At 53.0% G+C, this 24,114-nt stretch overlaps 1 protein-coding gene across 1 annotated transcript in view; it reads left to right on the top strand.

Moving 5' to 3' along the window:
- Nucleotides 1-23,756, top strand: part of LOC138208481 (interleukin-1 receptor accessory protein-like 1-B) — a gene marked incomplete at its 3' end in the record, with an annotated part of 158,733 nt that extends 134,977 nt beyond the window's left edge. The window contains 4 exon segments of the mRNA XM_069166364.1: nucleotides 17,237-17,369; nucleotides 21,027-21,172; nucleotides 22,623-22,769; nucleotides 23,586-23,756. Of these exon segments, the coding sequence (XP_069022465.1) occupies nucleotides 17,237-17,369; nucleotides 21,027-21,172; nucleotides 22,623-22,769; nucleotides 23,586-23,756 (597 nt within the window).
- Between the last annotated feature and the right edge of the window lie 358 nt (nucleotides 23,757-24,114).

Here is a 24,114-nt window from a genome sequence, read left to right as displayed (position 1 = left end):
TTACATTTGTGGTGACATTTCTCTGTAAACACGACCCGGCGACCGGACCGGAGGACGAGCGTTTAATCGCTTCCCAAAGAGCCTCGTAGCACGCGCCCGGCTGAAACGATTCTGAAGCCAGACATCGCTAAATCCTTTAAAACGCACCGCGAGCCTTTGAGCGTGCTCTTCTGGAAGTCTTGGGTCCACTCGGCTGGCCGATAAGACCTTCAGGAGAACCATATCTCGTGTTTTACCGGAGCACCGGCGGGCGTTAAGGGGTTGATGGAGGAGTCCGGCTTGCGGAGATTACAAAGCAGTCCGAGAAAGTAGATTATTGTAACGGCAACGCGGCGGGTCGGCGGGGGATTTTACTGCGAGGCTTAAGCGGTGAGGTGAGGTGAGGTGGGGTGAGGTGAAGTGGGGTGAGGTGAGGTGAGGTGAGGTGAGGTGAGGTGGGGTGAAGTGAGGTGAGGTGGGGTGAGGTGAGGTGAAGTGGGGTGGGGTGGGGTGAGGTGAAGTGAGGTGGGGTGGGGTGAAGTGGGGTGGGGTGGGGTGAAGTGAGGTGGGGTGAAGTGAAGTGAGGTGGGGTGGGGTGAAGTGGGGTGGGGTGGGGTGAAGTGAGGTGGGGTGAGGTGAGGTGGGGTGGGGTGAGGTGAGGTGAGGTGAGGTGGGGTGGGGTGAGGTGAGGTGGGGTGGGGTGAAGTGAGGTGAGGTGGGGTGGGGTGAGGTGAGGTGAGGTGAGGTGGGGTGAGGTGGGGTGGGGTGAGGTGAGGTGAGGTGGGGTGGGGTGGGGTGGGGTGAGGTGAGGTGGGGTGAGGTGAGGTGGGGTGAGGTGGGGTGGGGTGGGGTGAAGTGAGGTGGGGTGAAGTGAGGTGAGGTGGGGTGGGGTGGGGTGAAGTGGGGTGGGGTGGGGTGGGGTGAAGTGAGGTGGGGTGGGGTGAAGTGAGGTGAGGTGGGGTGGGGTGGGGTGAAGTGGGGTGGGGTGAAGTGAGGTGAGGTGGGGTGGGGTGAGGTGGGGTGGGGTGGGGTGGGGTGAGGTGGGGTGGGGTGCCTCGTCTGAACAATACGGGAAATGTCATGTTTTGAAGGGTCGTCAAAAAAAAAAAAATCTCCAAAAGCATATTTCACATTGTACCGTTGGTGTTATAAAGCAGAACGTTTCTGTTTTACGGTTCAAGGTTTCGACGCGCCAGAAGTGACCGTAGTTGGACGAGCCGTGGGGAGGAGCGGGCGGTAGATTTGCGTCAAGCCAGATTGAAAACCGAACAATAAAAAAAACAAAAAAAAACAAAAACGTCCCACCCGCTGTCGATCACCGCGCGTGGAGATCCTCACTCATCCGGTTGGCGGTGCTTTCGGACGGCGCGGATGAGAGCCGAGACCCTCTGAACCCTCTGAACCCTCTGAACCCTCTGAACCCTCGGTCGCTGTTAGGTAACACTTGTCAAACCAAACTGTTTGAGAAAACATTCCTCCGACAGGAGTGAACAGTGTGTTTGTCAGGGACTGTTTACAGCTGTGGATGTACGCTGCACCACGTGTGTGTAAATACGTGTGTGTACATTGTAAACAATAAAAGGACAAAAGGTGCGTCTCACCGATTTGTACAACGGCGCGGTGGAAATAAGCTGCGCCGGGCGCTTCGGTTGTTTTGAAGTTTGTTTCTATCTCGCCGAATGTTCGGCGTGACTCCCGCAGGGAGTCAACCTCCTCCGGCCCCGGCGGTACCGGTCGGAGGGATGCTCGCACCGCGTCGCGTGTCGGCGAGAAGGAGGGAGCGACCGTTATCCTGTCGTTGGGGTGGGGGGGGGGGGGGGGGGTTGTCTAACGCTGCAGCGGAACAAGCAAATTTTGTTTGCCTTGTTAAAGCCGGTCCGGCGCCGTAGATCGCTCAAATTAGGACACGTTTTTTTTCAGCTTCATTTGGCATCTGCTCAAAAAGATGAGAACTCGCTTGTGTAATTGACTGCAGCAACATCATTAGCATGCAAACTCTGAGGAGAATAAACGTTTCTGCGGTCGTTAAAAAAAAAAGAAGAGCTGCACATGTTTCGATTTATTTTTTTATTTTATTTTTTTTCTATTAAGGGCACTCTTACCTTTGCACTTCCCAACTTCACCGGAGGAACGCAATTAAGTAGATCCTTTGGATGTCTTTCTTTCTTTCTTTCTTTCTTTCTTTCTTTCTTTCTTTCTAACGCTCTGAACAAATTATCCTTCTGTTGTTTTGTTTTTTTAGAGCCAAACCTCCACTGTCTACCTCTCCCTCATTAATTTGGGGCTCCCCACAGCTGAGAGCAATAATTGCTTTTTAGTATTCTTTGGTGCAGTTTGCTTTGGGCTTCGTTTCCTATAAGTAGATAAGAGTAACCGGTGTGATGCGATCTGCATTATTAATGTCAACGCTCACTTGATGTTGCGTTTGGGGACGTGAGACGGTGGTGCCGCTCTGAAATTTCGGTTGATTAACGTTCAAAAAACGGGCAGCTTAATGTCTAAACATGTGTATTTGTTGAGAAAGAGAGAAGAAGAAGTTTGTCTTTGCATTTTCTCCGACGCTGCCGGTTCGCAGGTTACTTCGCCCGAATGCGCAGCGGGCGCTTCGCGGCGATGAAAAGCGACAGAAGAGAGGACGCCGCGGCTCTCGTTTCCCGGCCGGTCCCGCGAGGGAAGACGGGCCCGTAATCGGACCGGTGTACTTCGCCCCGCTCCCGTGTAATTGGACTCCGGGTCCCAGAGTTAACCGGAGCTGCCAATCACGTCGTCGGGAGAGGATGCGGACAGAAAGAGAAGTGGGGGGGGAGACGGAAGTTCAAATGGAGTTTTAGCCGACGACTCCCACCGACGCCGGTCTGGAGATTTTGACTGACACCAGCTTCCTTTTTTTTTTTAATCTCCCCCTTTTGTTTTTCGTGGCCGTCGATCACTTTCCCAATAGTACCCGTGGACGGTTGCGTTAAAAGATCGGGCCGCGGACTATTTAGCCCGAAGCCAAGAAAAGAAAAGGGAGCGTGCGATTGTTTGACTCGAGTACGCTCCAGATGGAGTTCTCTCCGTTTACTCTCGCAGATAGTTTGTATTTTATTTCACCAGGTGTTTCAGATTTCTGAAACCTCCTCCTCCTCCTCCTCCTCCTCCTCCGGCCTGTCGGAGGTAAAACAAAGACCGCGCAAACCACAAACTGTCCGACGGATTTGACGTCGTCGCAACGTAACTTTAGAGGGGGGGGGCTGCTAATTAAGGAAAACACTCCCGCGGGTCGTATCGGGAGGGTCGGAAACAAACGACCTATACGATCGTACGGGTCAGAGGACTCGCCGGCAGCAGTATACGCGATCCTCCGAGGACGGGGGGGAGCGATAGAAAGACAAGAGGATCAATTAGCTTCCTTAATTAGACTGATCCCAGCCAACTCTGTTCGCTCATTTACCTCTCGGGCCGATGAGGAACGAGAAGCTGTTTGCTAATTGCGGCCGTCGCGTCAACGCAACGTCGAGTCTCCGTACGGGACGGCTGCCTCCGGAGTCCTGCACAAAAAGGCGGGTGGGGGAGAGAGAGGGGGGGGGACCGATGTTAAGTACGAGGCCGGAAGTGCACCAACAGCCGAGACAAGGGAACGAACGTGCAGGCGCCCGGAGTATGAACAATATAAATCTGCGCTGCTACAACACATCCACATCCACGGAGGGGGGGGGGGGGGGGGGGGGACACAAGCGCCGCCCGGGGAAGCTTCAGCCCACGAGCGCAGCGTAAATGATCTGCCCAGATTGCTTTTCTGGAGTTAATCATCTCCTTTTATGTTATTCATTTGTCAACGGTTATTGTTTGTCAAAGTAATGCAGTCGCCGAGCGACGTGAAGCGGAATGTAAATTTTGTTCGGGCAGCTCATCGCCGCGCGCGCACATAAAAAAAAAAAAGAAAGGAGAGGGTGGCCAGCGCCGCGAGGATTTACATTTACAATTACAGTCATGATACAATCATCTCTCGTCATAATTCCTCCGCCCGGAACATCGGCTCCGACGGGGAACGGGCTTCACGCGCCGCATACCGAGCAGCTGTTTGGCATGGCCGGCGCCGCGCTTCAGGCCCGGTGATTTAACACCGCGCGAGGCATCTCGCCCCCTTCTCTCTCTCTCCCTCCCTCTCCGTCCCGTTCAGCGGGTCCCTCTAATTCTTGCCGCGCGTCTGTCATGCCGTCGCGCGACACACCAAAAACAAAACACCCCGGTTTGACCGGGCCCCGGCTCCTCGCCCCCTCCCGCCGCGTCAAACCGTCGTTTACGAGTCGTCGTAAAGTCGTTTGTTAACCGTCCGCGGGGCGCGATCGGTTACGGCGTCGGGCTGTGGCGGCGCGGCGAGTCGCTGTTTCACTCACTCACCCCCCCCCCTCCTCCCCTTTCTCCCCCCCCCTTCCCCTTCTAGAAGAAAGCATAACAGTGAGGCTTGTTTTCTACCTACCTGAAACGACACGACGTCCACATTTCATTTAAATTCATTGTTATTTAGGGGGGGGGGGGGCCCAGCCCCATTTACTTCACACGACCGGTCTCGACTTCCAGATTGGTAATAATTCAACGTTACCCGTTTTCCGAGCAGGGCGCCGAATGTCGGAACAACACGTACGTACGTCTGAGTCACTCGGTCGACGTGGTTACGTTTCTGCCCGATCAAAGTCGCACACCCGTCCCGTCAATTTGTTATCGTTCGCATAAAAGAAGCGTGTTCAGCTGGTCAGCTACGTGAATACACGCTTCTGAGTGTCATCAAAAAGAGTTATTTCGGGTTTGATCGCTCCACTTCTCAGTTAATTAACCCCCCCCCCCCCCCCCCTCCGGAGAGAAACTCTTTAACACGTCTCGGGACGCCCGATGACCCGAGAGCCCATTGAACTCTCAAGGTCGAGTCCGTTGAGTTTGCCCCGTTGAGTTAAATCGGACAATTCTGACAGTTTCATCTTTGATTTTTTTTTTTTTTATTTTCCCCCAATCGGCACTTTTCGGGGGGCGACCCGGGAATCGTTGGGCTTCTCCTTAAAAGTTATCGTGAGAATACAGCGAGGAAATGACTCGAACTCGGCGGTCAGCAGGCGCCTTAAGTCCAAGCGGTCCGACCCACGGCGGCGCGCGCGGCTTCGTGCCTCCAATTCGGTCGCGATTCCTCAAGACGCTCAGCTTGTGCGCTGGCGTCAAACGGCCGACGGGCGTTTCATTTTTTTTTTTTTTTACCTCTCGTAGCACAAAATCGTAGTAATCAGCTCCCCCGCTCGAGACGATTACGAGGATCGTAACGCTCAAAATTGTGTGTTCGAGAGGGGGGGGGGTCTGGTCTCACTTTCATGTGGATTTGAAGTGCGCTCGCGGCCAGTTTTTCTTTGTCAGTATTCAAGTGTTGCGTCGCCCTGTTGATCTTTATCCGGGAAGCCCGAGCACAAATCCGGCGAAAGCAGCTTTATTTTAATGTCACAGGTATTAGATTTGCCGAAGAGCGAATATTGAAATCGGCTCGAACCGGGCACGTCGGAGGGGCTCCGCATCCGTTCTGCTTGCGGTGCAGATCTGGGGCCGGTGGAAATGAGTTTTCTTTTTTCTTCTTCTTCTTCTTCTTCCCCCCCCTCCTCTTCCAGACCTGATGCAAGTCTCTTCCTTCACTTTCTCCAGTCGCACTCGTGCCGAATCCCCCCGCGCGCTGTCTGACAAGAGTTTTATGCAAATGCCAGCAGTTTGGAAGGGCGGGAGGACCGGGATTCATCCGGCAGACGTCTGGTACCGGTAGCGTGTAGAACAGAGCCCCTCGCCTCGTCCCAGGTTTAAGCCGTTTCATTTTATGTCCAATACGCTCCTCTTAAGGCCCTAATTATACACGAGCTGCCGGAAAGTAACAATGTAAAGTACAAGAGGGTTGGAGAGATTGTAGGACATGTACTCCCTCTGTCCCTGCTCATATCTCACTGAAATTTACATTGCTTCAGAGAAAGAAAATCCAATTACCACGAATACCAATTAATATAACCAATTAGTCAGGTTAGGTTGTTTTTTTTTTGTTATCGAAACAGGACAAACGTAAGGGACGGACGACGGAAATAAAATCAAAAGGAAGCGCCGGAGCGCGCTCCGCCCGGCCTTCGCGAGAACTGGGCGGATCGATCGCGGGGTCGAGTTCATCACGCGGGAGGCAACTCGAGGGGAAAGCGTGCGCAGAAAGTACACCCGGCGACGGTGTGAAAGGGACAGCCATCAGGTGACCCAATCTCTGCCCAGCAGCCGGCCACTCGATCCCCGGCCAATTAGTCCAGAGAGTTGAGATGCTTTCACTCGCCGCGATAAGGCCGTGCCACTTCCTCGTCGCTCCCCCACACACCCCCCTTTTTTTTTTAAATCGGGCTCTTCCTGAGCATCGGGCTTCAGATTAAGGCTCTATCAGCGCCGTGCAGAGGACGGGCCTGTTCACTCACAGTTGTCCCGCCTCTTGACGACGGGAGAGGCGGCGGCGGCGCGCGAGCGAGCGAGGGAGGGAGGGAGGGAGGCCCGGGTCGAAGCAGATAAGACGAGCGTCGGCGAGGGAGGGGTGAAGCGAAAGGGAAGGGGCCGGAGGCGAGGAACGCGAACCATGACGCGTGGTCAGCGTGTTGGAGGCGCGGGCCCTCCTGGGACGATCGCCGTCTTCTGTATTCGACGGTCTGACGAATGCAAGCAAACGGGAAATTGCCGTTTCCCCGAGGTCTGCCGGTGGGGGGGGGGGCAACAACCGTTTCCTGACCCACACTTCACATTATCTGACCGCGCTGGGAGAGAAAGAAAAAAGACTATCTGAAGGCGGACGTCATTCAAAAGAGATTTGTGAAGGTACATCGCGTTTAATCCCGACATAGATTCGGTCGCCCTCTGAAGGATATCTGTGTAATTCCCGTCCAAATGCAAAGTCTATTTCCGTCGGTTCACTTCCCTCCACTCAGCGGGCTTTTTACCGGAGCGCTTCACCGAGAGAGGAGGAGGGGAGGCGGGGGAGGGTCGTTGCGGACACACACACACACACACACACACACACACACACACACAGACACACACACAACACGTGCGCTGCGCTGTTTGTTTGCTACGATTGCCACCTCTGAGAATATCCCATCCAGTGACTAAATTGGCTGCTGGAAAGCCTTTTTTGGAGGGAGTGCGCCCGTGCCCATTAGCAAGGAAAGCAGGTGTGCTTTTTGCCCAAAATCCCAGGATTTATTGCGCGGTCATCAGGCCCGGAGGAACAGATTGTTATTTGGCCTTGTTTCATTTTGAACAGAGTGAGCCGCATGGGGAAGGGGGGGGGGCATTAAGCTAACTGGGACTTTGCAAAGTCATCCACCCCCCCCCTCTCAGTCATTTGTTTGTATCCGCCGAGGTTTCGATCCCGACACGGCGGAGCCGTTCGAGCGGGGGAGCTCATTTTCACGGAGCGTCGGCCGGCCGGCCGGCGCGCTCGCTGCCTCCGCGCTCAGCTGTGACAAGAAAGGCTTTTTGGGCGCGCCGTGACGACCCACGAGTACGACGGAGGGACGGAGGGAGGGACGGAGGGAGGGAGGGAGGGAAAGCGCCAATTACGGCCGAGACGCTCCAAAGTGGCTTTTAGCGCCCGGACGAGGAGACGTTGTCCAAACGGACTCCGACACACACACACACACACACACACACACACACACACACACACACACACACACATCTACATGCGCAGCGCGTTTCCTTTTCAACTCTTTGATTACTTTGTGGATGCAGTGATTGCGAGGCCACCCTTGATTAGCTCAATTTATTCCCCAGCCATGCCAGAGGGCCATTTAGGGAAGTTTTTGCAGACTCTTTCCATTTATCAAGATGGGAGGCAGACACGATTCGAATCTTAATATGTCCTTGCAGCAGAATACAAACAAGCGCACGCAGGCGGACTTTGTCTCTCCGCGGTCGCGCGTATTCGATACAGTTTGGAAAGAAAAGAACATTTAAAAAAAAAAAAGGGATCCGACACGGTGTCGGGTTTTTTTCCGGTTTGCATTCGGAGCCTTTCGGGGCGTCCAACAAAACGCGGCGGCGCTCCTCCACGAAGTCCGAGTGGACGGCCGCGCGGCGATTCAGCGAGACGAGCCGCGGCGAAGGATGATCTCAGATAACGGGAGAAGCAGCGCGCTTTTTTAAAATGTTGCTTACTAACTGACTAAAGAGAAAGTGATGTTTACTCAGTTAACTCTCCACTTTCTGGAGTCTTCAGCAGCCTGAAATGATTCCTTCTCGATAATCATCTTTTGTGTTTTGTTGTTGTTGTTGTACTTTGACTGAGTGACACATTTTTTTTAAAATCCTTTTTCACTTGTGTTATTTCAGGGCTGGTTTTCTTAACAAAGGCTCCTTTATCGTTCTCCTTTAACCGTCTGGCCGTCACAGTTCGCCGTCGATGTTAATGCACTCAGCCGGAGTCACCTTCAGTTATTACGCAGCTAAAAGCGGCACGCTTAACAGGTGGCGCGGCGAGGGCTTCGCCTCTCACGCTGCTTCACGCTGCTCTGACTTCTTCTTCGCGGAGGTTGTCGACGGAGGATGCAGACAAAATAAGAATGAAAAGGACACCTGCAGACAAGACGCAGGGGCTGGTAAAAAATTAATAAATCCCCATTTAGCTGCAGGACGAAAAGGAGATCATTTGTTCGATAAATTAGTTTACAAGAAATGATGTCCTATAAAAAAAAAAGCAAATGTAAACATCCTTAAAAGTATAATTCGGTAGCACCACGGTACTTCCGGTGACGCGCTTATGTGAGAAATGAAGAGGAAGAAATACAAAATGCGGAGGAGCAGTTCAGTTCGGGGGAATTTTTGTCAAACTGCGCACGGTCGCCTCGGCGACGACTCTGCGGCCCGGCAACGCGGGAAGCGTTTCGGAGGACGGGTCGGGGTCGGGCGCCTCGCGACGGCAGATCCCGGAGCGGTTTCTCCTCCCAGATATTGTCTTTATCAAAAAAAAAAAAATCCCAAAAAACAAACTGCGCCACCAACACCCTCCCTTCCCCCCCCTCCCCTCCTCCCCTCCCTCCGCCCCCACTAACATCTCCAGCCAAGTGGCGGTTGGGTATCCGTCCACCGGCTGAGGATTTGCTGGGTTTTAAAAACGGTGCGACAGTAGATTATCTCCATCCAGAGCGAGGTTAATAGCCTCTTTTCAGCCCCGGGGCGCGACGTCAGCTATCTGCCATCGTCTCCGGCCGTCATCTTCTGTTTGCACGGACGCTGTCGGCCCTGAGTTTTGACAACGCGCAGACGGCGAGGGGGGGGGGGACAACGCGGCGGACATTAATTCCGTTACGTGTCCCTGAAAGCGTTATTAGTCTCGAGAGGCCGTTCCCAGAAACAAATTCATCTCGTTCCCGTTCCCGCCCGACGAGAGGGGAATTCTTCCCCCCCCCCGACGTGACGAGAACACTCATCAGTTTCCTTGTTTATGTCGAATCGCAGTCTCTCCGAAGCGCGGCCTCCTGGGAAATTATTTCCCTCTCTGCGAACGTCGTGCTTTAACGTGACCGTACTTACCTGCGTTTATCCCAAATGTATCAACTCAAGACAGCTGCCGTCTTTTGTCTCTGCAACCCCCCCCCCCCCCCCCCCCCCCCCCCCACCACCACCACCACACCCAAACAAAAAAAAAAGCACACTTTCTGCAAGTCATTGCACTTTTTCTGTCCAAAAATAGCCGGATCACAGGAATGTGGCAGGATTGAATCCCAGCCGGCTGATTGGATTGTCTTTTGCTCTATCTCAGGCTGCATTAAGCGGCCGACGCTTTGGACGTATAAAAAAAAAAAAAAAGAAAAAAAAAGTGATGGATGCCTTCTCCGTGCGTCTGGACCGCTCATAGCTGACCTCAGCAGAAGGTAAGGGAAGGCAAAAAAAAAAAAGACAGTGATTTACTGACCGGGCCGGGTGCAGGCGGGGCGGGGGAGAGGGGGGTGAACGCTTGCCACTCAGCTCCTTCTGACAGCCGCAGATGTGAAGCGGCGCTCTCGTTGCCTCCCCCCCTCCCTTACCCTCTCCTCCCCCCCTCCCGCGCAGCTCGGAGGAATCACACAGGCTAATTATCACTTGCTGGAAATGACAAGATTTTGCGATTAGCTGTGAAATGAATGGCGCCGGCCGCGGCGGTTTTAGTACCAAGCGGGCGCGTCCGCTGTGAACTTGCAGTTTGGTCGTTCGTTGCTCGTGTTCAGCCTCCCGGCGACTCCTTCGTAACATGTTCACTTACGCCCCGTTTTTCCGGGCCGCGTCTTAGCGTTCCGCGCATCTTATTTTAGTTTCGGCGCGTCTGTCGGGACTCGGGCGCCGGCGGATCAAATATATACTTATTTATGAACCGAGCTCCGTCGGCGCGCACGCAAAGAGAAAAACGGAACATAGAAAATAAACCGATCCGTTTTTTTTTTTCCCATCGCGGTCCCACTCTGCGAAACGCCCGGATGAAAGAACTTTGAAGGAAAGAAAACGCTCACGTTTGGCCGCCGCGGTGAAGAGATCCCGCACGCGTGAAGGTAATAAAATAAAAGACAGTCTGTATGAAGCTGTCTGTGTGTAGACGCTGAGGCTTTTCAATTGCTCCACGGCCCACCCGGCTGCCCCGGCGCTGCCGGGGAGGAGGCCAGAGACATTACTCAGCTATTAAACTGTTATTTGCAGGTGTCACCCTCAGCGGGGGGGACGGGAGGAGGGGGGGCGGTGTCGGTGGAGGCAGAAACGCTGCTCGACGGGGCCCGTCGGGGGGCGGCGGGGGAACAGAGGACAGGACCGGGGCCAGCGGGGAGGCCACCCGCCACTCCCATTTCACCCGTGATGAAATACCTTAGTTGTTTTTTCTTTTAAATAACTCTCCCCGCTTTCTGCCGGGAAACCTCAGGCTTCGTCGTGACGGCGCCACGAGGACACGGGGACGCGCAAGACACGTCCACTGCGCATTTAGCGGTGCACGTGGTCGCGTCGCGTTTTCCGCTGCTCCGTCAAATGTAAGAAACGTCGAAGTCAAGTCGGAAGGAGTCCTCATTCCCGCATGGAAAATGTCTTTTGTTGGTTTTTTTATGAAGACATTTCTGGATGAACCTCTCTCTCAATATAACGCCGGATTTCTCAGTTTGCCTTCTCCGCAGAAGAAACAGTTACGCGGTTACGTATATTTTGATCTTTTGACTCCGGCTCGTCTCCTCTGATATATTTACAGTGCCGCTGAAGCAAATAGCGCTCGGTGAAATGTACACACACACAAAAAACGAGAAGCGCCATCGCAGCGGGAAACAACTCGTCGGGAACCGCAGCCCGTTCGCACCCAGTTCGGTCCTTCATCGAGCGCGACCCCCCCCCCCCCCCCCCCCCCCCCCAAAAAAAAAAAAAAAAGAATAATCGCAGAGAATTCGATTTGAGAGATTGAAGAGCTGTTTGTTTGGAACGAGGCTTTGAAGAAGGTTTTCGATGGCTCGTCTTTGATTGGGTTTACCACCCGCGGCGCTCTGAATTGGTTCCCTCTAATTTAGTACAACTCGCTTTGTGGAATGTTTTGTTCAGCGTGCCAGATATGCGAGGTGGCGCTACCCCCCCCCCCCCTCCCTCACCCCTCCCTCATTCCCCAACTGTTTTTTTTCTTCTTCCAATCAGTGGTCAGACACGGCATGCCACAGAAGGATCTTCCCCTCAAGAGTGACGTGTGGAGGTGGCTAACATTTTGTGGAATCCGCCACGTGTATTATTATCGGCATCGCTCACCGTCTTTCCGTGCGAACTTACCGATTCTGCGTTTGCGGGTTAAAGAAAGCCTCGTCGGCGTTTTAGGGATTCTCTCTCTCCTCTCGGCGACTGACCGGGTCTTTTTCCACGTCCATCGATCCGTTTCTTTAACTCTCTCTCCGTCTCGCGCCATCCCTCCTCATTTCACCTGTCTTTTGAAAAAAAACAAAAAAAAAAACGTCCCAACCGATTGCGCGAGCTTTGAAAAGAACAAGTACTTCCGACGTGGCGGCGAAATCCCGCCGATGTAGCGTTTGAGATATTTGGCGGATTATCGCCGATCGCGCTTCGGCCTCTGCGGCGGAGGAGCGACCGGTCGAACAGCGGATGAAGGGAATAAGCCCGAAATGCGCCTGCCGGTTTACAGATTACGACGGATCAGGGTTTTTTGTTTTTGTTGTTTTCGCGGCGAAACGCAGCTTGCAAACGGCGATAAAGGGTTTTTGGTGACAAGGTCGCGTGCGCGTGTGTGTGTGTGTGTGTGTGTGTGTGTGTGTTCTGTGCCACATCTGCATCCTGATCATTACTCTGTCTGTCTGTCTGTCTGTCTAATACAACTAATCGGTAAAGGGTCACTAGAACTGCGGTTCTGTGCGTCACACGCGCACGACTGTTTTGTTTTTTTTCCCCCCCTCGTCCATGACGCGTGCATGTTGTTTGCATTACAGCCGGAAATACACCATGAAATATGGATCGGTGCTCTTTCTCGGCGCCCCACTGTTTACAGTCGGGGGGCAGGCGATTGACACGTCGCCGCTTGCGCCCTTAAAATGTACGCACGCGTCACGATTCCTGTCAGGGCTTTAATGCGTTAAGTGCTGCGAAATAACCGATGTTGTGATTTGGCGCTGTATAAATAAAGTTGAATTGAATGATCCCTCCTCTCCCCCCTCCCCCTCCCCTAAAATGTTTTTCTGCCTTAAGGTCATAATTTACCTCGCTTCCAGTTACTTCCCTCTCGCCCACATCGTGATAGCGTTGCTTGTAATTTATTGTATTGTTTTTAATTAAATAGATGGCGTGGGGGAGGAGGGGGGGGGGGGGGTTGAGTGCCCGGCGGCTCCAAGATGTGCCATTTCTTATCTGACTTCTGAATTCTGGGCACACCTACTGTAAAGCCGTGATAAAGAGGAACTTTAAATGAAACGGCGGGATCGGGACGGCGCTTGTTCCTTCAGCGAAGACCGGAGTCGCCCCAAATTCTCAATCATCATTTCCTACTTCTGTCTTTTCTTTTCTTTTTTTGTAGCCGCACAACATGTACAGTTTGTAGTCACGCGGTTAGTTAGACGTATACACTTTACGTCTGAATAATCAGAGGAGCGAGCTGCGGGCTCTCCGGGTTACAAAAGAGATTACAAAAACAAACAACAACGGGAAAGGAAGCATTAAACGTAGACGTGAGGATGCTGGCGATCGCGCTCTATCCGTCTTTGCCAGTTGGGTTAGCCGAAGGCGACGAGCATCTCCGCCTGTAAATGCGACGACGTCACCTTTCCAAAAAGTTGTGAAACCCGGAGCTGGTTCACACGTCGGCGTGCTGCCACAAAATGCAACTTGGCAGTTTGAGAGAAGAAAAAATCAATTAAAAAAAAAATCACTGTTCAATGTGTTTACCGTCCTCCATGTTGGAAAGTGTACTTTGACTCTGTGTATTGACAACAGTCTCTCCTTCCCCGTGTTTCTAAGGAACGTCCGACGGGAGGGTCGGCGTCTCGTTCCCGCACGTGCGCTTTTATTTTTTTTTTATTTTTTTTTTATTTTTTTTTTGACCGAACCCGCGAGTCCGTTGCAGGTCGCCCGCCGAGCGCCACGGTCCCACCGCCTTAAACCCGCTTCCCTTACTTTTCCCACACCTCTCTCTGGAGGAATGTGATGCAATGATTTCCAAACCCACGAACACTGACTCCCCCCCCCTCCCCCACCCGCCCCCCTCTGCGACGAGATCCCAGATGATAAGCTACAGCGGCTCCCCCTCCCGGTTTACCAAACCCGCTCCGCTCATTCACTCCACGCCGCCGCCTCGTTCATTCGGCTCACGTGCGCCGCAGATATCAAACACGGTGCCTCCTGCAGCGCTGGGAAAATCACCTCCAGTCCCAGCCACTCTGCTGTGTCCTGTTTTCATTACACGGACTCCCCAGGAGAGGGTACGGATATAGCGGCGCTCCCTCCCTCCCTCTCCGTCTCGTTTTCTCTCTCGCTCGCCGAGCACGGTAAGCCGTCCTGATCTTTGCCGGCGGGTTTGCTCCACTGGACCGTTTAGGAACTAGATTCTTTGTACCGATGGCTTAAGAGGACCGGGGCCAACTCCGCCCGCCGCGATAAGGTCGAACCCGCGAGTAGAACGTGAGGACGCGAGGCACTTTGTCGGACAGGCGCGTTAAAAGAAAGAACTCGACCGGGAGAGCGGAGAGGAGGGACGTTGGGGAACGGACGAGGAGGAGTTTTAACAAATTAACAAATTCAAGGAGGGGAAAAAAAAGATCCAGGTGACAGCGGAGGCCGATTAGTGCTTCAGTTTGGGGACCGATATCGACCTACTTTTAACGTTACGTTTGTGTTTCGTCAACAGTTTTTTGTGTTCCTATCAATATCGTGTAAAAGTGGAAAATAGGGACGTTATCGTTCCTAAATCACTCACCATCCTGCGGAAAACACAGAAACCATTAGGATGGCAAATAGTCCCTCCCTCCTCCCCCTTCTCCCTCCAACCCACCCACACACATCCGAAAAAAAACACCAACTCTGTAAAGGTGAGTGTTTTCCCCCTCTGAAGTATTATTCCCGTTAGCCGAAGGCTTTAATTTATACACCCCAAAACAAAATAAGAGAAAGAAGGACAGAAAGGCTTTCCTACTCAAGAGCCCGATTGTTTGTATCTGAACGGGAGACGCCGGTAGATTAACTCGACACGGACGGAGCGCACGCTGCGTGCGGATGTAGCGATCTGTAATCTGTGTAATCTGCGGCGCACGAGGGCCCAACACGACGCTCCGCTCGCTCGGCGCCGGAGTCGTTTGTTCTTTCCCACGTGTGTGATTCCTATTTCTTGCTCTTCTTTTTTTCTCTCTCTGTCTTGTTTTTTTCTCCCTCGGGCCGTCCTCGTCTCGTGCGATACCTGCGTCGGGTGTAGCGGCAGCAGCGCTCCTCCCCCGTCCGACTCCTCCGCGGTCGCAGAGCTTCCGGTCCGTCCGCTCAGCCGCGGGAATCTTTGCCGACGTCTCCGACCCGCAGCCACAGTGACGGAGGGAGATGCTCTGGAGGCGCGGGGAGATAAGAGAGAGGAGACAATCGCATTAAGACTCACTCCCCTCCCCCTCCCACACCCTCCCTCCCTCCCTCCCTCCTGACTAAGACCAGAGGTTAGGGATTTGAATGTTAGAATCTGTAGGCTTTTAAATCCCCGCACGGTCGTTTGTGCATTTTCCCAGACTGAGCACGTTACCTCTGCGGTCTCAGCTGCTCGAGGGTTTAAGCCGGAGCAAATTAACACACGCCGCCGTTCAGGGAACAAGCGTGCGTCCGTACGCACGGAGAGAGCCCCTCGGAAACAAAATACGCCTCGGAGAGGGACGCCGCGGCCGTCGGGATCCTCGGGTGAAGCCTCCCGACATCAGAGGTGGCGCACAAAAGGATCCGTGTTTCCTTTCACTGTTGTCTGCACCTGTCAAAAATGGGGTGTTTGGGCTTTTTTTGTTGTTGTTGTTGTTGTTTTATGTGTTCCTCCTGCAAGCCGGCCCTCCTGCTTCGTAGCGCCACAGAGACCCCTGGTGGAATTGAGAGGCAGAGCACTGTGTGTGTGTGTGTGTGTGTGTGTGTGTGTGTGTGTGTGTGTGTGTGTGTGTGTGTGTGTGTGGTCCAGGACTGATCCCAGCATCCTGAGAAGAACTCATTCTCTGTCACACACACACACAAGCCTTATCTCTCAGCTGTGGACAATATTGTTTTGTTGAGCCGTGAGACAAAATGCAAAAACTGTCCACCGTCTCAGGGCCGTTTCTGTATCTCCCAACCAGACCCCCCCCCCCCCCCCCCCCCCCCCCCCCTCCCGTTTTAGCTCTCATCCGCTAAGACTGCACTAGGGGGCCAAATTAGAGCAGGCCTCGGTAAAATAAAACCCCCATTATCTTTGAACTAGCAAGTACCCAATTACACGGCACAGTTATCTCACATCTCCCAGACTTCTGAGTCCTCGCCACGGGGCCAAGGAGCGAACGAAGAGATGCCGAATCACCTTTTTGCCTTCCCGGACACACGGCTGCCGGAGCCTCCTTGATCATTGGCGGCCTTTTAAAAAAAATAATAATAATAAATATGTTTCTTTTTTTTCTTTAAAAAAAAAAATATAGATCGGAGTAATTCCCCCGGGTTTGATGACGCGGTTCTTTTTTTTTTTTTCTCCTCCCGTCTCCGTTGCAGCACAAGGCCACGCGAATGTGTAAACAGTCAACAAGGTGGCAATTTCCCACCGCCCGATGTGGTAAACACAACAAAAATAAACACACACGGGTAAACGAAACAGTTGCACATCCTGTTTATGCAACACGGTTTTGGCAGCTGATCCTGCTCCTGTTTTAACATCTGCTCTGTCTGTCTGTCTGTCTGTCTACTCTCTTTAGTTTTCTCTCTCTCTCCTGTATTTTAGTTGAGTTTTTCGTTCAGCGGTATCTGAACGACGCCGGTCCTTCGATCGCGGCGTTTGCACGCAGGGTTAGGGTTTCCAACTTCACGCTTTCACTTCCCGGGACACCTCGTCCCCCTCGTCACGGGATCACAGGTGTAAACTTGAGCCGATAACGTGCGGTTTGAACTCCCGCTCGGAGAAAAGAGGGAGAAAAAAAAAAAAAAGCACTCGGTACGGTTTGTGATTTTTTAAATAGGCGACGCGGAGTCATTAACATTAGTACTTAAAGGCTCCGCTGCACTTTTGGGTGTAAAATGTTCCAAAGTGCTTCCCGTGAAACACAGCGATTGAAATTTAAGCGTAGGATGTGGCAGCGAAGAGGTGGGAGTGGTGGTGGGGGGGGGGGTGTTGAAGAGCACGAGAGCTTTTCCGAAGGCGCGGCGGTGCTACGAAGCTGGCGCGAAAAGAGAGAAAAGGAGAGAGCGTTTTTAAAGTTGAAGAAGCCGTCGGGGGGGGGGGGGGTCGGCAGCGGTTGACGGCGGCGCCTCCGGAGAGCGAGAGAGGGTTTTAGAGTAGACGGAGTCAAAGAGGCCGTCACCAGAGTTTTGGCGAGGGGGTAGAAATGGGGAGTCCGCGACGGGGACGGGTCGAATAAGCGGAAGTAAGCGCGAGGAAAAGGAATGCTTTCTTTTTTATTTTTTTCCTGCGCAGGTTGTGCCGGTTCGGTGCTTTTGGAGACGGCTTCACGTTTAAAAGATCCGAACATATTTGAAGTCAGCAGACGTCGCACGGATTGACGCAGGTGTTACATCATGTCCTGTCTCTCGTCTCCCGCAGGAAGCCCCGTCAACTTGACGTGCAGAGCGTTCTTCGGATACAGCGGAGACGTCAGTCCACTCGTCTACTGGATGAAGGGCGAGAAGTTTATTGAGGATCTGGACGAGGAGCGCGTCCAAGAGACCGACATCAAGTAAGATCTTTGATGCTCGGCCCCGGTTCGACCTTCCGGCGACGCGGCAAATGGGAAGCGACGGCGAGTCTTCGGGACGCTCAGCGTCCGGATCGGCTTCAAATCGTCCCTCCGAAAATCCCAATTTGCATACGGAAGCGACGTATTGAGAGCGGCGGCGCGGTCGCCGTCTCCCAGACGTCGTTGTTAATTGGAAATCGTTAATCCTCGGGAATGCGTTTCGGTCTGGCGCCGGGGGGGGGGGGCATCGGTAAAGGAAGCGAATCGGCCGAGGAAACGACACAACAAGGAGCCGTTCCTCCTTCGGCGATAAGTAGCCGCGCGTACCGGCGGTTTGGTTCCCCCGGGCTTAGAGGGATCCGTCTCGGCTGTCCGTTTCAGGGGGAAAAGAAAGTGGCGGGGGATGCGGCTTCCCAGAAACAAGTTCTAGGTTGCTCTCTTTTGGTAGAAACGGTGAGACCGGTTTGTCATTAAATAAGTGACATACGGACATTGTGTCAGGTAAAAGATGTCTCTCTCTTTTTAAATGTCTTTTAGGGCTTCGGAACAGTTAAATGCTTTTCGTGCGAAGCGGCGGCAGAAGGTGATATCGAACGACCGGGTGACGGTAGAATGTGGGATTTGCCGAATCCCGACGGCGCCGCGTCTTCTCCCCGCCCCGCCGTCTCCCTTTGACGGAGCGCACGTGCGACTTTTGAAAAGAAAAAAGAAAAAGCGTTGTCGACAAATGCCGTCTCATAAAAAGGTTAACCGTGAGCAGCGGGACGAGGCTGGAGGAGAGTTAGCGGCCCGGCCGGTGACCTGGCATTTGGAGACGTCTCCATTAGCCCCGCTCGCTCCAGCTCTCGGCACCGCTCTCTGTTGTGAAGGACACCCGGCCAATTAGAGCCTCCAGGACTTAGGAGGGAGGGAGGAGGTGTGTGTGTGTGTGTGAGAGGTTTTGTGGGGGGGTTGGCAGCACTGGGTAGGCGGTGTACTAAACGATGAGAGGGAGGAACACTTTCATAAGAAGTAACAAGCCAAGAAGTCCAAACTGTGACCCCGAGCTGCTTTGAAAGCGGGCGCTTTGTGCGGCGGGTCGCCGGCGACGGTTTTATTTATTTTGTTTGAAAGATGTATTTTTGTCGCGTGCCACTCGCGCACACCGTCTCCCTCTGCGCGGTGTTATTTAGTAAAAAAAAAAAAAAAAAAAGTTGTTCCCATTTGAACGCGTGCCACTTCAAACCCCCGGTTCCCCCGACATCATCCCGTGAGCTTTTTAGCTTTGAAATGGAAACGAGTCGTGCGGGAGGATCCCCCCCGTAACACAGGAAACGGAGCTTTTTGGCACCACGTCTCCACCACCGAGGTTTGAGGTGGATATCAAAATTGCGCCGGCCGCGGGACAAGACTCAGCGGACCTCCGAGGTGAAGTCGCAGCACAGGACGCGGACGCCGTTTGGAGGAAGTCGGGGTCTCGCGGCATCCGTTCCAAGTTGAACGTTCATTTTTGAGCTCTAATAACTAATAAACTTGAAAGTAATAGTTTGTCCTACAGGCGATAGACGGGAAATCAGGGTACTCGCAAGGTCCGGCGATGTCATGTTTAAATAAATAAAAAAAAAAATATATATATATATATATACATTGTACTGTATATACTGTGCATTTTTATATTTAATAGTTTTTACTGTTTATTTATTGCTTTCCTGTATCTATAAATGCTGCTGTAGTGAAGTAATTTCCCCTTGGGGATTAATAAAGTAATGACCTACCTGCCTTAATTAAGATTTATTAGTAAGTCTTAGAAGACATCAGTGACACTTTTCTTTGCACAGAGCCAGGCGAGCTAACCAGTTGCTATTTGCAGGAAAATGTGAAACTATTCCTTTAAAGATGGGAAAAATCGAGACAAGTTCTCACATAATTGAATAAGTAATTCTAATAATAATAATAATAATAATAATAACCTCAGTTGCGACTAACTTAAAGAGCACTTTTCTCCTCTCAGAGAGCGAATTCAAACATTTCTCAACTGTGAGTGAGAAAGGGGCGGACGTGTTTCTTGCAGAACAACAGCTTAAAAAGTGCGACTCCATTATTCCTCTTTTATGAAGCGGCTCGTCTCCGCAGCGACGAAACGATTGCGTCTCACGCTTCCCTCTTTCGCCGTGCGGTCAACAAAAGAAAATGTCGCCGCCGCCATCTCGGTTCGGTTCGTTCATCGATCAACAAGAATTGGCCCCCCATGGCCGACGGTCCCTCGCTTCATGAAACGGGGGCTCCAGACGGCCGTAAGGGTCGCGACCTTTTCAAAGCCACCGTTTTCATAAGATGAGGCTGGTAGAAATCCTTTTGTAGCTAATGAACACAACATCCTGCCAAAGGGAGGGGGGGGGGATTGGAAAAAGAAAAGCAGGTGAGTATCACAGTGTTCTTCCAGGACTCTCACTGTGATCAAATAGTCAAAGCAGAGGTGTCTGCTCTTTACACATGCTGTTTGTAATGGAGGAGAGTAAATAGATTTCTGGAGAAACGGCTGAATTCTTTATAACAAAAACATCAAAAGAGCTTCTCTCCCTCCCTCTCTCCCTCTCTCTCTCTCTCTCTCTCCCTCCCTCCCTCTCTCTCTCTCTCTCTCTCTCTCCCTCCCTCTCTCTCTCTCTCTCTCTCTCTCTCTCTCCAACCCTGCTGGCAAAATGTTGTGTGATAGTTCGGTGCCGTAGTGCATCGTGACAGTCGCACTATTATCCCCGTACCAACATGTCACAACCGATCAACGTCAACAGAGGAGGGGGGGAGTGTGTGTGTGTGTGGGGGGGGGGGGTCATGACCGACACAACGTTGGCTTCCCGTCAGTCACAGACAGTCGGGTCCTACCTTTACAGGTCCGTTTCATCGACGTCACCTCTGTAAAGCAAAAAGCCGAAACGATCAGTCAATCAGTCAATTACAGAGTGAGCGCTGAAAACGAAGGCCGCCTCCGCTGTTGCTACCGGTTCACGGTTTGGGTCCAAATAAAGGCAGAGATACGGTACGGGCGTAAAGCGCCTCGCTTATCTCCGACAATGTCTCTGAGTTGCACTCCGTCCAGACGGAAGCTTGTAACTCCAAGGGGGCGATTTACAGATTTATGGATTTGAGGATGGCTGCCGTAGACACAAGTCAAATGTCCTCGGGGCAAACGTTGTCTTTTTTTTTCGCAGCGTCAGTATAATCCATATTTTATTAAAAAAGAGTCAAAGCTCTCTCCCTGTGACTTTGTGACTTTTGGCGTCTCGGAAGTCCGGTTCCCGTCTGATCCGGAGCCACGCGGATCAGACGGGAAGGATTTCAGAGCTTCATTGGGGAAAATCACGTTTCGGGAGTACAGCGCTGCCCCCCTCCCGGTCGTACAGCGGCAGTAGCTTCGGAGCCGGGGTTTCGGTATCGTTTGATGTTTGCGTTTTTTGTTCTTTGTCGCAGTTTTACAAGTACGCGACAGAGTTATTGGTCTCTTGCAGCAAGAAATAAAACGAGCCCAAAAAAAGAAATAAATGCACTCGCTCTAAAACAAACTCCACATTTATTCATTGTTGGCGAGAACAAACCCACGAGGGTTTAATTGTCACCGGCCGCATCGTCTACGCATCCATTTTTTCTTTTTTTGTCCTCTCTTCTCTGCCGTCCCCCCCGCAGGACAATCCGGGAGCACCTGGGAGAGCAGGAGGTGTCCATCTCGCTGACCATCGACTCTCTGGAGGAGAGCGACCTGGGCAACTACTCGTGCTACGTGGAGAACGGCAACGGGCGGCGACAGGCCAACATCCAACTCGCCAAGAAAGGTGAGCCGAGCGCAAACGCGATTCTCGTTTGTCGGCGTCGTGGCGGTATTTATGGGCGAGGCTCGCACCCCCGCTCTCCGCAGCCTTAAAGTTGTCTGCGTTGAATACATTTCCACAGAAGTAAGACATCTCTCCTCTTTTAAGCTCCCGGCTTTGGCTCCAGCTTCGACGCCGTCCCGGTTCCCCTCCATTTGTGATATTAAAAGGGGTTTAATCCCGCACGGCGGCATCTCAGAAGAAGCGGGAGAAGATTAGCGCGGTCCCTCGCGGGATCGGGAGGCGACGAGAAATCCACTCCTTCCCGTGTTGTTTGGGACTCTGGGCTCCGCGCTCACGCCGCCTTTTGGAAAACGCGTCCGAGTGCGCTTCGTGCCGCCCGCACGCAGAAGACACTTTGAATGGCGCGGCATCGAAAGCCCGTTCCCGGGGAGGCGACGAGCCAGAGGTTGTCGGTGCCGCCCCGAGTTTGTTCGCTCTTTTGTTTGCGTACGTGCGCGTCCGTCCGTCTGCGAGTTTGGCTGAAGGTCGTCGCCGGGCGGGCGTGACGAGGCGGCCCGGCCCTTCGTCACGGGAGCCGGCTGCCGCGGCGGGATGGGCACCGCGCACTCCAACGAGGTTAAATGTGCGTCCGTGACGGACGGCGACGTGCGCCGGTCCTCTCCATCCATCCGTGTGTGTGTCATTGCAGTAAGTCCAACCTTTGTACTGCCGTCCATTAGTCAGCCACTGAAGGCTGACCACCGGGTTTTGCGAGGCGTAGCCGAGAGGAAATGTTGAACCGCAAGACGTAGCGACATCCGACGGTAAACACAAAAGAAAAGGAACGAGACAATATCAGGAGAAGATGAAGCGAACGTCTCGGTCTCCGAGGCCGTCTACTAGACCGCGGAGCCCATCGTCCTTCTGAGAAAAAAAAAAACCCACTTCATATTTGGTCCTACGGACCTTTTTTATTTTATTTTTTAAAAGACAGTACGAGTAACAATTGAAACCGATCTGCATTATCGACGGCGACGTCCTCTCCAGATCCGCGTTCGCGTCAGGCGTCGACGACGACAGCACACGCTGTTGTCGCACCGGCCTCTTTTGTTTGGCTTGTTTTTTGTTGTTATTATCAGGGAGGTTTGAAATGACGGCTGCAGAAGCCGTTTCGCTTTCAATCGCGGTTTGAACGACGCGTCATCCGGATCCGATCCAGCCGCGGCGATGGACGTGAAGGAAAAAAAAAAAAAGAAAAGCTGACACCGACTGAATGAACACGGCCGTGGGAGACGCGCCAAAGGATTTGTTTGTTGTTGCTGCTTGTGTTTTTGCTCGCGTGGGCTCGGGGAAGTCGCGGGGCAAAGGGACGCTCATCCGGTTGAACCGTTCTTGTTTTCTTACCACCCCCCCCCCCCTCTCTCTCTAATCTCCCCCTCTCTCTCTCCCGCGGTGGCGTTTGACACGTTAGCGGAGCTGATGTACACGGCGGAGCTGGCCGGAGGTCTCGGAGCCATCCTGATGCTGCTGATCTGCCTGGTGACGCTCTACAAGTGCTACAGGATCGAGCTCATGCTCTTCTACAGGAACCACTTCGGCAGCGAGGACATAGACGGAGGTGAGACGAGATGAGGCGAGACGCCGGACGTCACGACACCCGTGGCGTTTTGCCGTTCGGTCCTTTCTTCGGTAGAAAGGGGGGAGAGCGAGGTTTAATTTGATTCCTCCTGTAACGAGTCTCTGAAGTAGCGGCGCTGCAATGCATTCTGGGGGAAAGGAGATTAGTGGGGAGAGGCCGAGGGACGGCAGCGGGAAGACAAACAGAGGTTTTTGTTTTTTTGTTAAAAGGTAAAAAGTATTGCGTACTCGCTCCTCTCTTCACACACTCCCAGCTCAGCTTAACCGCGACGGCTGCCGTCTGCCTCTGGCTACGTCGGGCTCGCAGCCTACGAAAAGGGGGAACTTTGGCGTAACGGACGGGCCGGAGGCAGTCGTGTTTTCTCCCCCCCGTCCTTCCTCTCGGGAGAGCCCGGACTTTCCTCCACGTGAGAACACGTCACCGCCGAGAGATGGAAATCACTCACGAGCCGGCGTTCCTCAAACTGTAGCCTGAAATATGAAAAAAAATACCTGTCACCTTTAAAATGTAAAAAAAAAAAAAAAAAGGTATCCTGTCACCTGAAAGGCAGGATCAGAAGACAGGATCTGCCCCGACGGGCCGGAGGTCGGCGTGACGAAGGCGTCCCGCCTCGAACCGATAGAACGTCTCCGCTCGCCCCGCGAAGCAGGGAAACACAAAACCTGTTTAGGTGTTCCTGTCGGTTCAGCCCGATCGCCCCGCTGTGATTTTCTTTAACTGTGCCAGCACTGCCTGCCCCCCCCCCCCTCCCCCCTCCCCCTCTCCCCCCTCCTCCTCTTCTTCTTCTACCTGCAGATAACAAGGACTATGACGCCTACCTGTCCTACACCAAAGTGGACCCTGACCAGTGGAGCCAGGAGACCAGAGAGGAGGAGCGCTTTGCCCTGGAGATCCTCCCCGACGTGCTGGAGAAGCATTATGGGTATAAACTCTTCATTCCAGACAGGGACTTGATCCCCACAGGAAGTAAGCTCTCTCTCTCACGGCGTTGTCAAGTTGTGTCCAATGTGTTTTCCTTTGTTGTCGCTTGGTGTTGCTCGTGTTGCTGTCGTCAGTGCGGTGGCGATGCCTCGTTTGTTGTTGTTGTTGTTGTTGTTGTGTGGCGCGCGTGTGTGTTGTGGGCGCGCGTTACGAAACGACGCGTTCGCAACCACGAGCGGAACCGAAGCGGACGGGCGTGCCGAAAGGTACTTTCAGCCGTTTCTGGGGTTTTTTCGGTCGAAGTTTGATGAAATAGCAAAACGAATCAACGGCAGTCTTTATCATATGTTTGAAGTTCAACGTCACATGAAGCAGGGAGGGGGGGGGGGGGGGGGGGTGGGGG

The sequence above is a fragment of the Embiotoca jacksoni genome, unplaced genomic scaffold (genome assembly GCF_022577435.1).
Source record: "Embiotoca jacksoni isolate LCO1_2020_lvr unplaced genomic scaffold, fEmbJac1.0.p SCAF_38, whole genome shotgun sequence".
Classification (NCBI taxonomy): Eukaryota; Metazoa; Chordata; class Actinopteri; family Embiotocidae; genus Embiotoca; species Embiotoca jacksoni.
Note: the sequence above shows the minus strand (reverse complement) of the source record. Positions and strands in the feature narration are given on the sequence as shown.